The 16,316-nt window shown below is 35.0% G+C and overlaps 1 protein-coding gene and 1 long non-coding RNA gene across 2 annotated transcripts; one reads left to right on the forward strand and one right to left on the reverse strand.

Annotated features, from left to right (window-relative positions):
• Window positions 1–10,862: 10,862 nt before the first annotated feature.
• Window positions 10,863–12,245, reverse strand: LOC145134893 (uncharacterized). Its single transcript, XR_013719411.1, has 3 exons — window positions 12,071–12,245; window positions 11,413–11,514; window positions 10,863–11,102 (listed from the first exon to the last, which is right to left on the reverse strand). It is a non-coding gene; the product is annotated as an uncharacterized LOC145134893 (long non-coding RNA).
• A 1,390-nt stretch (window positions 12,246–13,635) lies between these two features.
• Window positions 13,636–16,010, forward strand: LOC145131598 (uncharacterized). Its single transcript, XM_079066270.1, has 5 exons — window positions 13,636–13,865; window positions 13,916–14,478; window positions 14,584–14,651; window positions 14,733–15,202; window positions 15,284–16,010. The coding sequence occupies exons 1-5, from the start codon at window positions 13,636–13,638 to the stop codon at window positions 16,008–16,010; spliced, it is 2,058 nt and encodes a 685-aa protein (XP_078922396.1).
• Window positions 16,011–16,316: the final 306 nt, after the last annotated feature.

The raw sequence follows: 16,316 nt of genomic DNA on the forward strand, positions 1-16,316 counted from the left end.
CGTACGAACTTTATGCTAAAGGCCATTATGTATATGCATTGTGCATATATATATATATATATATATATATATATATATATATATATATATATATATATATATATATATATATATATATATATATATTGCAGTAATTGTATCCTGGTGGAATTTACTAAGAATCGACTTATATTTGTTGATTAACTACTTTTCAGGTGGTTCTTCGGAACGACGAAAGGCTCACGCATTATTGTACCTACATCGAAGGCATTAACGTGTGTAAGACTTATGTTTTGAATAAATAAAAATGAAAAATTTTCCTTAAAATTCGAGACATTACAAGTTGATATCAGAGACCTAGTTTAAAAGAATTGGATGAACACTCGTGTGATTCCAGACTCAAACTAAGCATCTGAGTATCAAATAAACCTTTTATATATAAAAAAAGAAATTATGAAAAAAGGAAGAAAATGCGAAGTGTACAGTCATATGAAGCTCAAATAGGAAAGTGACTGTTGCTGTTGTTCTTAGCACCGTTGCCGCTGCAGCCACTGTTGTTGTTGCTGCTGCAGCTTCACATGGAGAAAATGATATTCCTTACTAAGAATTCAATAACACAAAGCCCCCAGAGTTTGATTGTGTTAGAGATCTGATTTTTTACACGCGATGGATCTTAGATGTAGAAGGATGCTTCTACACTTGTGCTTGTCTAACTAACTTGAAGTTCAGGTATGCATCGAATCTACTTTGTCATGGACGAAAAAAGTAGTTGAACTTTGTCACGAAGGATTGCTCGCCTGTAGAGAAAAGCACAGTAAACTGGGAGCAGTTTGTTAAAAATTTCAGAGAAGAGTATGTACCACTGGTGGAAAGAGATGGTTTATCTTGGGATTTCTTGTCGCTCAAGAAAACAACTAAATCGGTGATAGAGATCCCCAAAATGTTCACTGAGAGAGCCTTGTTTTGCGTCGAGTATGCATCCTCAGAACAAGTGAAAATGTCTTGGTGTTTGAGCATGCTCAAGATTGAAATCAGGGAGTTTGTATCAAAAAATCGATACAAGACCATAGCTAAGATGCAGGAGCATGCTAGGAGGAGAGAAATCGAGTTGGAGACCCAGAGAAAAGAGAAAAGGCATATTTCGGAATTGTCTCATCTGGCGTCCAAGAAATTTAAATCCAATGGTTCTAGTTTTAGAAAACAGAAGGGGTGCACTTGAAACAAGTGTTGAAAGTTTCATGATGTTCCTTGTCGAGTAGGACCTAGGTTCCAAAAGTGTGGCAAGGAAGGTCACTACACCAGGGACTGCAAACAGAACACGCACATCTGTTACAATTGCAACTAGCTAGGTCACTTCAAGGCTGAATGTCCTTTTCTAAAGGCAACATGTGCAATATAGGCTTAGAGCTTACGACATTGAGGATAATTAATGGGCTCCAAGGGCCTAGGGCTGAGATTTTCAGCTTACAGTAGAAGAAGCCAAAGAGGCGTCAGACGTCGTAGCTTGTATGTTTTTAGTCAACTCCATACATTCCTTATTACTATTCGATTCTGGAGTAAGTCATTCATTTATATCGCTTAATTTTAGCAAGAACGTTAATAACACCATAGGAGATTTAGAATATCCTCTAAGAATGGAAATAGTTGCCAATCGAACAGTTAAAGCAACAAAGGTTTACGGTAGTTGCAGTTTAAGTATCGACGATAGTAGTTTCCCAACAAATCTCATTCTCATTCCTATGCGAGAGATTAACATAATAGTAGGTATGGATCCGCTAAACGATTTTGAGGCCCTGATCGACTTTAGGAAGAAGATAGTAAGGTTTCAGACTCCAAGTAGGGAGAACTTACTTTACAGGGAAAAGATTCCAAAAGTAGTTCAAAGTTTTGTTCTGCCACAAGGGCCAGCAAGTACCTACAACATGGTTGTGAAGGATTCCTACACTATGTAATCGATACTCGGGAAAAGAAGGAGGAAGTTATCGCGGAAGTACCAGTAGTTTGTGTATTCCCTGATGTGTTTCACGTGGACCTACCTGGTGTACCTCCAAAGCGACAAGTAGAGTTTAGGATCAGCTTAGTTCCTAATGCGGCACATGTAGCCAATTTACCCTATCATCTTTCACACCTAAAAATGTAGGAATTGTCTAATCAACTTCAAGAGTTGATGGACAAAGGGTTTATTCGACTGAGTAGTTCGCCTTGGGGAGCACTAATTATGTTTGTTAAAAAGAAGGATGTGTTGCACAGAATGTGCATCGACTATAGGGAACTTAACAAACTCACAGTGAAGAATCGTTACCCACTACCGCGGATTGACGACTTATTTGATCAATTCCAGGGAGCATCACGATTTTCCAAGATTGAGCTACGATTAGGATACCACTAGAAGCGAGTAAGAGAGGAAGATATACCAAAGACAACCTTTAGAACTCAGAAAGGCCATTATGAATTTGTGGTGGTGCCTTTTGGGCTCACTAATGAACCCGCCACATTCATGGATTTAATGAACTGGGTATGTAGGCCTATGCTTGATCAATTGGTAATCGTGTTTAGAGAAGATATATTGGTCTTTTCAGAGACTCAAGAGTAGCACTAGGAGCACATAAGAGAAGTACTCGAGGTTATAAGAAGGGAGAAACTGTATGTGAAGTTCTCCTAGTGTTAGTTTTGGTTATGATAGGTCCAGTTCCTTGGGCACTTTGTCAACCAGGATGGTATTTTAGTAGACCCAACAAAAATTGAAGAAGTAATGTGATGGCTTGTCCCAACTACTCCTTCAGAAATATGAAGTTTTTTAGGATTGGTAGGATACTATAGAAGAATTATCCAAGATTTTTCCAATAATGCGGTACCAATGACACGTTTAATGAAGAAGGGAGTTACTTTTCATTGGGGTCCTGAGCAACAACTGATGTTTGAAACATTAAGGAAAAAATTATGCGAAGCTCCAGTATTAACCCTTCCAAAAGGTGTTGATGTCATGGTAGTTCACTGCGATACATTAATCACGAGATTTGGATCCGTTCTCATACAATGAGGTCGAGTAATCACATATGCCTCAAGAAAATTGAAGCCTCACGAGGCTAACTATCCAACACACGATATGGAGTTAGGAGCAATAGTCTTTGCTCTAAATATTTAGAGTCACTATATGTATAGAGTGCGATGCACTATCTACACAGACCATAAAAGTCGGAGATACGAAATGGACCAGCCCAAACTGAGCGTGAGGCAGCTTCGATGGTTGGATGTAGTAAAGAACTACGATTGAAAAATCCGTAACTATAACACCCGATCTTAGCAGGTAAATTTCTTTCCTTTATTTAAGGTTTAAATGTTGGGGTTGGTCCTACACGGGGCGTAAATAGCCTTCTATATAGTGTGTAGAATGGAATTTTGGGCATGGGACTTTAGTGATCTACACGGGGCGTAGATAATGTTATGCAACACGTAGTTCCCCAGAACGAAAACCCTAATCTTGGGATTTTGAGCCCTATTAAAAGGCTCTAACTCCCTTGAGGCCCTTCCATCCTCATCCTCCATTCTCCCAAATGGACCCTTTGAAAACTTAATCCCTATTGGTGTGTTTTTGAGCCTTAAGCGTGTTTTGAGTTCGCTTTTGAAGGAAAAGGAAGGTTGTGTAATCACTTGGGAGCCCAAACCAACATTGAAGCATCAGTGTCAAATACAAATCATCATCATACAATATCAGTGTATCACAAACTATCCCAGTAACAAAATCTCCCAACGAGTGTGTACAATCTGACCTTCACCTTCCCGCAGTCCTCAGAAGTACCTGAAACACATTAATCAACAACTATAAGCACGAAGCTTAGTGAGTTCCCCAAGATACCACACACAACACATCATAAATAAACAGCTATGGGTTATTAGCAACCCTAGGGACTATCGGCAGTCCCGATGGGCAACAACACGTCATGTGGGTTATCAGCAACCCTGGAGACTATCAGTAGTCATAGTCTCACAAAAACAACATAACACAATATTAACAACTAGATCCAGCTGTTCATCTCAGCTACAACTATTCTACCACATAGATAAGAATAAGTGAGGAGACTCTCATTATACTGATGACAAGTAAATATCACACTCGAACTGCCGGAACTAGACTTCACCTAATAACATAAAAATTAACCCTAATTAATAATTAAGGTCGAAAATTCAACTCACAAATCCAATCCCATCACTAAGCCCCCTTAGGGGTAAAAAGACCATTTTGCCCCTCCCATGGTCCAAAGCCCTTAACCTTGACCAAAGGTTAAAAGTTAGCAAAAGTCAACTGCCCAGCTCGTAGGCTGGGCGTACTCTCTCTTACACAGGGCATACAAGTCAATCATCTACCAATCAGGGGTGGGACAGGCTACACGGGGCGTACCCAGGAGTATGCTCAACGTACTCCACCTTATCTAACTTTACCAATTTTTATGTCTTAATCTGTTATGAAACCTATCCCAACTTTAGATCTGACCATCCTATGGTGTGTTAACCGACAAAGTTATCGACTTTAAACCTTTGCATGGCTAGAAGGGACCCGATGCAACAAACTTTAACTTCGATCACACTCTAAGTCACTTTATTCATGCATGGGCCATAGGAAGTGATCAAGAAACCATTTTTATGAATCTACAAGTCATAAAATGCATGAAAGGACAGTTAATATTCTCTAGAGTGCTCGAAACTCATAAAGGTCCAAACTTTAGGACAAAAGCTCATAAAAATCATCAATGGAGATCAAAAAGGAAACTCATTGAGGTATAAAATTTACACCTGAAAAAGATGCACAATGAGGAGTAGCTTCTAGATCTACAAGATAGCAAGAAACACATCCTTCTTCTCTAGCCTCATTCTTCAACAAATATGCACTAAAACCACTTAATAAGCTCCTAAACTCTCATAAGAAAGCTTAGACTCGAGATTAGGGTTTTTATGGAATGGTGGACGATAAGGAATGTCCAAGGGAGGCATAAGGTGGTATAAGTAGGGAGAAATCCCTTAAAATTAAGGTGTAGAGGTTGGGCTAGTGAGCCCGGCATATCACACGTATTCCCAACGTACTAGCAGGGCATCAACGATCTTGCATGTCATGAGTACGGTACACATACCCTCATGTACGCCCAACGTATAGGCTAAAATGTGGAAGTTATACCACACGAGACCAAATGTGCACACTTTGATCAAGTTCAGGGCGAAAATGATAATACCTGATAATCGGATGTTACAATTCTCCCCCACTAGAATGACACTTCTCCCTCGAAGTCATCCTCAGGAAACAGCTCAGGATAGTGTTGTTGGGTTTTGAGCATTATAACACTTCCTAAGTGCACATGCAACCCTAAATTCTTTGGATTTATGTTTTCTGTAATTATACATGCATTTTCATTTTTCCAAAGCATTATCCCTAACTAGCATATAATTGAACAATTGAACAATACTACTAGTTAGATAACTTACCTTTTAGAAGGACTTGTAGTTCTTGACCTTTGAAAGCTGGAACACCTCAAGTGTGATGCCTCTAATGGTTCACAAACACCAATATGCAAGAGGATGATTTAAGAGAATAATCTATTTATCTCAAAGAGAATAGGCAACCGATTTTGGTCTATGGAGGGTTCTATTTATAGTGTTGGACATGTTAGGGTTACACTTGGTAAACCCTAACGATCCATGACATTCCACATTCTCATGCTCCATGGGTTTAACCTCCATGGACTATCCATGGATTAGTTTATCCCATAATCATGGATCATTAGCCCACACTACAGGAATGATTGATACATAATCAATCCCCATACATTTAATTAGTCTCTTTTGATCACAAAATTAATAAATTAATTCTTGATCAATACTAATTAATTAATTCCATATTAATATATTATACTTATAATATATTAATAAACCATAAATAACCTTATTCTCAAAATTCATCCTATCAAATTGCACTGGTGAAGGCAACCCAAAAGGACCATGCTATAATCGGGTCAAGTACATACCGGTTATAGTTATGGGCTTAGACACCAAATCCAAGAGTCTCCCACTTGGATAAGTCTAATAACTATTACTGCTTATGCACTTCAGGATCTGACTTAGCAATCGTAAGCTTTCAAAAGCCGTTATCGAACTCTGACCTAGTCAGTGACATGTCCTTCAGATAAGTGATCATATAATTCTCTGTTCTCAAGATATCAGCTGGACAAATACATGGAACAATGTCATACTTATTGTCCAATAGTTTGTTTCCCGATTTCTGATTCGTCTGACATAGAACACAACAAAACACATCAATTTAGTTCTGATAGGGCCCGACACATAGTCAAAATAGAATCATCGAGGGGCCCAAGATATCGCTTTTAATCGTCTTGGGATGAAAGGGAACAGATAAACTTCGACATTATATGCTTGTACTAACTACTCATCAAATATTGCACAACGACACGTTTTATAACATCAAGTTATTGATGCGTTTTTGTGCCATCAATGCATAACCAACTTATAGTCAACAACTCATATATCTTGGTTTGAAGACTTATATGATATTATCGTCTCACGATCACTCGAGATAAATTCCATGAAGTGATTCAAGTGAGCGCGGGTTGATCCAATACTCCAAATCTTATTTCTGGAGTACTCATGAATGGTGCAGCAAAAATGTCGCTATGCCTAACTCCTTTGACAAGTCTGCAAGCCAACTCATGACAGTCTTCTTTCATACCTACTTCCAAAGTATGATCGACTGTGGATGGTTTGAATAATCTTATTATTCGGGAAGTCAAAACATGCAAAGTGAAACACAAGAATAATACTAATCCTATATGGCCCTAAAACTTGTGAGCATAAATAAAACACCTTTTATTTAATCACCATATTGATTACTCATTATTCATTATATAATGTTTCTATTGATCAACTTACTACTTGAATTAAAACAATAGTTATCCCATGCTCCAAGCATGCACACTATGTTTACCTATGGTCCTTACTTTGTGAAATAGATCAATTGTAAACATTTCTGACGATACTCATTTCACAATTCCAAATCCTTATCGTAATTGTAAGAATACCAAATTCTTGCCACTATTAGAATGTGTTAGTTCTAAACTATTATGCAAAGATTCCTTTTGTAATGTCTAGGTACCAAAAGTCAAAGAGACTTGACCAACTCTATTACAAAGTATTCCTTTGGAGATTGTTACAAGACAATTCCATAGATCCGAAGTCTCATATTCAAAGCACATTCCTTTGAACATCCTTCTTGCATAAAAGTTTCTAACTTTCTCATAGATTCTTGATATCCAACTCCCATTATGGAAGCATTTCCATATTTTCCATATGACAACTCATTGTTAATAGAATCTTGTCTATTCATAATAATGTCAATATGGTCCATCCATTACTATACTTCCAACTATCCATAAGCAACCAATCTTTGGCGAACCTTGGATTGTTCTTAGCAGTTGTTTAATAACTTTAGTCATATCCAGTTCTAGTCCTTTTTCCCTCTTAATGCGCTAGGCATTTGGAAAATTAGAACACATGAATATTATAGCATATGCAATCGATCCTATACCCAAAGCATATGTGATACGGTTCATAATGTCTTACATAAAGACATGATACTTGACTAGTCTTTTGCTATAATATTTCTATATATAGAATTTCCTTATGTTGAACTATTCCAACATAACATTCATATATATCTGTGACTAAATTTGATTAAAATCTCAATCAAAACTTTTAGAATTGAAATGAAGTATAGGTTCCTCTCCCTTAATTATAGCAAAACAACTTTTCAACCCTACAACTTTGCGAATTGAAAACTTTGTTTTCTATAATTAACATTGCTAACTTGCAACACTTACCATAATAATTATGCTCCTACTAGCATAACAATTATTTTGTTACTTGCATAACATTTATGCTCCCACTAGCTGTGACATAAATCCAGAAATCAGCTGGACTTCTATAAATCAATACTTGTTGAATTTCTTACCAAAGTTCTGATTTCTGATACAAGACGCTTCAATAAGACTTTATCTAGGCCTCAAACTCATACACCTTTTATTAGAAAGCGCATATGTGTGTCCAAAAAAATTTAGAACTTATAGCAATAAGTCTAAAATGTTTATACCTTTTGCCATTTCTCACAATTCGAACTATGAAGAGGGATGCCGTAATCATAATCGAATTTGAGAATGCAAATATCACAATTGCTAACTCTTTAAAATCTACTTCGTGAAAGCGTTTCCTCACAATCATTTTCATGAATTGGAGAGAAACCTTATGACACTTAGATTTTTTTATGGTATGTGTGTTCCTATCCATGTGAATTTTTCATAACCATAATCTTAAGACAAGGTTAGTGACAAATCCAAACTCATATGGACTGAACTTGTTCAATCTTAATTTCTTGCCACTTGGCAGCACAAGGGCCTACCATGTCTTCCAAGTTGTTCAGCATATCACCCTTACTGATTAATGAACTTTCACTAACCAAGGTGCTTCGCCCTACGCAAACAATTGAGAACTCATAGAACTCATGTCCATAGTCAACCTTAACTGGAATGAGCACAAAAATAAGAATATGTCACACGATAGGTTACAAATCTCAAGTCATGTGCTAGTGATTAACAATAGGCTTACTCTTGATTAGTTCTTAAAACTTTTCAAGATCTTTAAGACTCCCACTGACCTCTTGACATATAAGTTTCTGTCTCTCAAGAAACATTACTTGACAAACAAATATTCAAGAGTTAGTGCGATTTCTTATCAAGACAAACACTTCACACAATATGTCTTAGTTGGTCTTTGTCTTATCCAAAACATCACAACTTACCAATCTCAAATGTACAAGAGTAGAAAACATTTTACTCTACATTTGCTGATATGTCACTCAATATACAATCTTGGAGGATGACTCTAAGATTTGATTTTGGAACGAAGTATGATTCATCTTAGTTGATTTAACCATTTCAACAATTCCTGATTCTTCTTCTTAGCCAAACAAATTCACTAAGGCGTCATTAGAGGATCAAATTGTGATTTGGTTTTCATAATCATTAAGATGATCATAAAACATGATACTCAAGTACTCTCCCATCTTTTGAGGTTGGAGAAGCTTTTATCTTTCTGCCTAATTTGATTGTTCTTATTTGTCCAGCTGTACATTGAAACTTTTTAAATGATTCAGAATTATACTTAAACTTGTAAGCATAACCATATTTACTAAACTTTTGTAAATCATGAAAAATAGTCTTATTATTCTTTGTGGTGGACCTGACCAGCGCACAACCAAGTGTACCCGATCCCCTAGTCCTTCACTTGACTCACATATACATGTAAACAAGGAATTAGTCCTAATTTCCCAAAGATGAAGGTCTCATTCATCATACAATACAAGTTGCATGATCCCAAGTTTCTATCCAACTGAAACTTGGGTGATGAGAATCTTTCCTTATTTGGTAAATTTAGACACTACCACAAACGAAATAATCAAATCCATATTGCTAAAATAGAAACATACAAACATCAATTTTCACAAATGCCATTGCAAGGAAATGTAAATAGGATAAAATAAATCTTTTATTTTATTTATATAATTGCGGAAAAACTTTTCCTTACAATGCAATTACAAATGAAAACTATGCTATTACAAATTTCTAAGCAATCTATCATAACTCCTAAGCAGCAGCTCAAAAATCCGATCATCGAATCAGGCGATCAAAATCCATCTTTTCACTATCAGATTCAGCTCACTCTTCTTTTAAGCTTCCTTTATTTTCTTTGATCCTACAAAACATCAAAATGCGACCCTGTCACATCATGTATTAAGAATCTCCAAAATAGGAACTTAATAGAGTTAGATAATGGACTTACCTGAACTAGATTCAAACTTTTTGACTTTACCATCCTTATGGTCCTTCAAGTAGTGTTTTTGGGTTAATGAGGAAATTACAAAAAATGGGAGATTGTTATTAAGAAAATATATCTTTTCAATATTTATGATAAAATGACCATTTATTTCACAAAATGAATTTTGCAATTTCTAAAATTGCTTTATTAACGATCCCGGTACAAAAACAAAAACGTTAGAGAACATTTATATATTTTCCTTCTGCGAAATAACATCATCATTTTGCAAAATATGATCGTCATTTTTCCAAAAAAGAAAAAAATATATCAAAAGAAATAATAATTTCATGAAAATGGTTAGTTGGTGATAAATATTGAAAATGTAGTCCTTTTCTTAACAACACCCTCCCATATTTATGTTATTTTGCAATTATATTTTTTTGCTAATGGGTATCTTTTGAACATTTATCACATAATAACCACCAATTTGGTGAGATATTGATATCATTTGTGGTAAAGATTCCATGATATGTATTAATTCTCAGTTATTCATATTTTTTATTCATGGACTTCATGAGAAGTGCTTCAAAAGTGGAACCAAAAATGATTGAGAAATAACATGCTTAAAATATAAATAAGGAAGTCATTACATTGTCATTACCAAACTATTGAACCTTTGGCAGTTTGACCAAAGGTTCTGAGAATATATCCGACCAACACCATATCAGAAAAACCTTCCGGACAGCAAGTTGCTTTTACTTTTTGTTGGAATACGAAAAAATTAAAACAAATAAAGACCGACCCAAGGCGAATACGGGGATTTTTACTAGTTATTTATAATAATGTTAGAACGACACTAAAATAATTTCAAAAAATTTATTTTTGGTGTAAGATATTAATTAGGAATGAACAAGTACGTACATTATTTTTATGCAAAAAATTATCGGCGCAGATGATTTTAATGGTTATAATAATTGAAAATAAAAATCAAAATAAAATAACATGTCAAACATATTATAAATCATTATTGGCCCCATACATATTTTAATTGCCAGTTTGTTGGCACATCCCTAGCAAAATAAAAACCGTTCATCTTTACTAACCAATAACAATTATTCATCCTAAATACATTCGTTCCACATTCTTCGGCCACAAGATTATCGAAAACATGAAAATCGATCTCACTAATTACTTGATCATCCGTTCCCATCCAATAAAAGTGATCGATGTACTTTGTTGTATCAAAAAAATCCCTACAAAATGTCAATACAAATTTCCCCCAATTCATTCTCCTCTTTAATTTCCGTCACATTTTTAAATATCTTTTAAGCATCTTTTATTCAAACAGTGAACAACACCTTAATAAAAAAAAGCACAACATATTTTGAATATGTTAGGGTGGAACTTAGAAAGTAGAATATGCAAGCATATAAATAGTTAAATAAATTCCACCATAATAACAATGGGCAAGTCACATTTGATAGGAAGAAGACATATTGATGGACTTTTGAACATGCGTGAATTGTTTATCAGTAAATTGGTGGATGGAAGAGAAAAACTCACTTGCTTGAAATACGTTAGAAAACATATGATGAAAGGTTTTGCAAATATATAGAGAAGGTATTTGATAAATCCAAAGCGCCTTTTCACGTAAAAAATATATTTCTGAAAAAAAAAAAAATGTAAATCATGATTTCATACTAAACCTTTTGGACAAAGTAATCAAAAATTCCAATAACATGTCCAAAATACAAATAAACGAATCCGATATTTAGAAAAAAAAAATGATTTAATGAAATCTAACAAAAAAAATTCAAAATACAAACCTAAAACAAAGTAAGATTGTCATTTACTTGAAAAACCGACATTTCGTATTCCAAAATTTCAAAAACAATTCCAAAATCCGAAGCCAAAACCAAAATTTCGAAAAAAAAATATTTTATTTTACTAAAATATAACCAAAAATCATAATGACAAAAGTAAAATATATTCTGATACAAAGGCATAAAAACCAACCATTTGAGACTTGATGGTCAGTAAATAGATAAAAAAAAATATATCACTTCCAATTTTTCATATATGCCCAATCATTTTTGTTCCGTTCTATTTTGGATTTTTCTTATAAATAATTCAATAAAAGCGAAAGTATGAATGCAGAAATATAGCATACTAATAGAAGTTTATAAAGAAGTGTGAACTCTAACTAAGAAAATTGTTGTACCTTATCAGTTACAAAGAACAGCTAGGAATGATCTGGAAAAAATTTACTTCTTGTTGTTGGATCATTTGAAAAGCTATTTGATCAACGATTCGCGAAAAAAGGTATAAAATATGTCAAAAAATCCCTAGTCCCTAACTGATAGGTGTTTCTTATACGGCTTGTATAGAAGATACGGTTAAATTGGAGTAATAGTCAAGAAATATCTGATTACAAACACAGAATGGAAGAATGAAATTGCCTTGTTTCTTCTGAGTGATCATTGAAAGCAACATCTACCAGCAATACTATATAAACCTGAATGAATGACTATTTTACCCTTCGGCCTATTTAATACATACAAATAACACAAAATAAACATATATTCAATAATCATTATGAATTTAAAGCTTACATTATCATATTCCAATATATTGTTGAGAAGGCAGAAAAACAAACTTATGAAACATATATAAACGAATGTGGATGCAAAAAAAAAAAAATCAAATTACTTCTTAAAAAATGTCACAACAGTATCCATGACCATGAGGATAGATTGGATCATAAAATGAAAGCATACTTAAAGGTGAAAACCTGAGCTGGTTGATGTATTTTCTTTAATTATAAAGTATATATCAGGTGGTTAGATGAATGAATTTTTTTTCGAGTATTATTTTAAAATATAACCCACAGAACAACAAAGAAGCAAGGGTATATTCGTCCAAAACACCCACCAATGAACATAACGATCTAATACAACTTCAGTTAGACCCTATGATTGTGTAAATGCAGGCTATTGATCCATCAGTACCATTTTTGTACAGTAGTATACCATGTAAAAAGTAAAAATATACAAAAAAAAAAATCAGGAAAACTACCTGATGTTATATGGGCAAATGTCATATTAGCCCATCAAACTTTTCGTGTTTGTTTTAAAAGGTCCCTAATTTTTTTTTTTGCACATTAAAGAAATATACTTTCATTTCTCTGTTTTAAAATACCCTTATGTTACCTTTTACCGGGTTGATAGGTAATATACATGCCACGAGGGAAAATGTCGGTGACACGTCATTAATGAAATGGCCACATGTGTTGTACTTATATTAATTTGTTATAAAGTAAACCGTGTGCGTTATACAATCCCCTCCCCCTTATTGAAGAAACCCCTCGTCATTGAAGAAAACCCTCGTCGTCCCACCATAGTAACTGAAGATCGATGGCTATATTCCTGTCAATCAAAGTTCATTTCCAAGGTGTGTTCATCAACAAACCTTTTTGCTATTCTGATGGTGTTCATCATGTGTTCGAGAACGTCGATTTTGCTGGTATGTCATTTAATGAGTTTGTGGGTTTTCTTGAACGATTCACACAAGAGAAGTGTGAGAAAGTTTATTATTGTCAACCCGATTTACAAATCCCAGAAGGTTTAACCTTGATTTCGAATGAACGTCAATATCAAGAATTTATAGACATTGCTTATCAATGTGGAGTACAAGTTTTTGTTTACATGGACCATTTTGGTACTACTGTGCATGTAAACGAAGGCAAATGAAAATGAAAATGAGGATAATTGTTCTGTCAAGTCAAACATGTCAATCGAAGGGGAAGACGGTATTGACCTAACTGAAATTAAGAGTCCACAAGAAATCAACATGGAAGGAATAACCTATGAAGGAGTAAGTCAGGGTAATGAAAATGAGGAGGCCACAGAAGGTGATCCAAAAGATGATGAAGATGATAATGTCCCAGATGTGAAAGGAAAACCGATGTTTATTGAAGACATACCTTGGAAGAAGCAGTTGCCAATTCTAGGTATGAGGTTCACCAACCCTAAACAATTAAAATTTATGATTTGTAATTATGCTGTAGCAAATGGATATCAATTGTACTTTTAAAAAACGACAGTAAAAGGTTATTGGTTAAGTGTAGTAATGGTCAATGCACATTTAGGCTTTGGGCATCATGGATGAGTGAGGAGCAGTCTTTCCAAATCAAGTCCCTTATCATTGACCACAATTGTGCAAGAAATTTTAAATTAGGGTCAATTGTTAATTACAGATGGATTGGTAGTCATTTCACCCGGGAAGTGCTTGAGAATCAGAAATTCAATGTTAGGATGTTAAAAGAGGAAGTAAAGACTAAATTTGGCATAGAGGTTAGTATGGGACAATGTAGGAGAGCTAAGCAACATGCAATGTCTCTTGTTGAAGGTACCATAGTGGAAAATTATGCAAAGTTGTGGTCCTATTGTGAAGAGATAAAAAGGTCTAATCCAGGGTCAACAGTCAAGTTGTCTGTGAACTCTATGCCAGATGGGAAAACTTACTTTAGCAGGATATATATATGTTTGCATGCACAAAAGAAGGGTTGGAGAAGTGGCTGTAGAGGGATAATAAACTTAGATGGGTGTTTTCTAAAAGGAATGTGTACTGGTCAGTTATTATGTGATGTTGGTAGGGATGGTAACAATCATATATACCCAATAGCTTGGGATGCAGTTTGTGTTGAAAATAAAGACAACTGAAAATGGTTCTTAGAAAACTTGCAAGAAGATCTGCATCTTGAAGGTGGTTTTGGTAGGACATTGATGTCAGATCAACATAAGGTATGTTTCTACTTTATAATGTCATACCTAATTTCTTTCAAATGTGATATAATTCTGAATATTATGATGATATAAATGGAGGGGATAATTGAAGCTGTGAAAGATTTATTTCCAGAGATAGAACATAGGCAATGTGCCAGGCATGTTCTTTCTAATTTCAAGAAGAAATTCCCTGGGGCTCAGTCTGAGAAACTATTTTGGAAGGCTTGCAAGGCCTCAACTGAACCTCTTTTCAATTCTGCAATGAAAGAGATTCAAATGATTAGCCCTGCTGCTTATGTGCATCTGATTGGAAGGAATCCAAACTCATGGTCAAGAGCATTTTTTCAATTAGGAAGGGGGTGTGATGCAGTTGAGAATGGGTTGTCTGAAAGCTTTAACAATGTTATATTAGAGGCTATGAAGAAGCCAATTATTACAATGTTGGAGGATATTAGACTATATGTGATGCAGAGGATATGTAGTTTGAGGCAGAAAGGGAGTGGATGGGGACATCTTGATGTATGTCCAAACATAAGGCTTGCCCTAAATGAATTAAAGATCCAACAAAGGTACTATATTATTCACCATAATTGAATTGAATATCCAGTCAAGGTACTTTAATTACCCCTGTTAACTTTTATTATTTGTAGGTACTGGCAAGTGCTTCCTAGTGGCCTGAATACATTTGAAAAAAGAAACTTAGGAGAGTCTTATGGAGTTGATCTGGAAAAGAAAACATGTTCTTGTAGGATTTGGCAAATGAATGGGTATGGTTGTGTACACTCAGTGGCAGCCATTAGTTATGTAAATAGAGATGTAGAGGCATTTGTTGATCCTTTATATCGTGCTTGCATATATATGAACACATACAAGTACACAATTGGAAGCATGAATGGGAGTGCAATGTGGCGCCCAACAGAGTACATACCACCTTTGCCACCATTGAAAAGGAAGATGCCAGGGAGACCTACTATTAAGAGAAAGAGGGACAGTACTGAGGTTACTGGATCACACAGAGTATCCAAGGCAGGCAAAAAGATGTTATGTGGTGTTTGTAAGAAATCAGGCCACAATAAGTCAACCTGTGATGCAGTGTCAAAGCCCCAAAAAAGTCAGGTGAAAAAGAGGAAGGCTGAAGGTGAAGGTGAATCTAGTGCATTAAAGAAAAGGAAGGGTCAAGGGCAAAATGGGAAGGGAAAGGGTGAAGGTGATACTAGAAGTGGAATTGGTTTCAAAATGGGAGAAGGTGAATGTGAGTCAACAAGTGGTGTGACTAAGAAGAATGGTAAAAAAAGTAGATACACTGAAATTAAGAAAAAAGTCAGAGAGGATACTAAAGAAAAAGTTGGCAAAAAAGGTTGCAGGCAAAAACGGTGAAGGTGATACATCAACCAAACCAATGGACTTGGATTAAAGATGTTTTTGGAGTATGTTAGTTATGGATGTATGGATGTTTGTTTTCTATTTGTAACATGAATATTAACGTGTCTTTAAAACACCAAGTTATGATATTAATGAATGTATGGATGTTTGTTTTATGTTTGTAACATGAATGTTAGTTTCTTTAGTTTAAAACATAACATGAATCTTTTTTTTTATAATTGTACTTCCAATGCAATTCCATATAACAATGGACTTGAATTATAACAATGTACTTCCACATAAGGTTATAATGGGAACTTC

This window comes from Lactuca virosa, chromosome 8 (genome assembly GCF_052849685.1).
Source record: "Lactuca virosa cultivar CGN04683 chromosome 8, Lactuca_virosa_CGN04683_v6, whole genome shotgun sequence".
In the NCBI taxonomy this organism is placed as follows: Eukaryota; Viridiplantae; Streptophyta; class Magnoliopsida; order Asterales; family Asteraceae; genus Lactuca; species Lactuca virosa.

Bases quoted from the DNA above. Each gene is read 5' to 3' on its own strand.
- LOC145131598 (XM_079066270.1), top strand. From the start codon at position 13,636: ATGTCAATCGAAGGGGAAGACGGTATTGACCTAACTGAAATTAAGAGT. The intron at 14,479-14,583 runs GTCAGTTATTAT...AATGGTTCTTAG, and splicing joins TCTAAAAGGAATGTGTACTG to AAAACTTGCAAGAAGATCTG. The intron at 14,652-14,732 runs GTATGTTTCTAC...ATATAAATGGAG, and splicing joins TGATGTCAGATCAACATAAG to GGGATAATTGAAGCTGTGAA.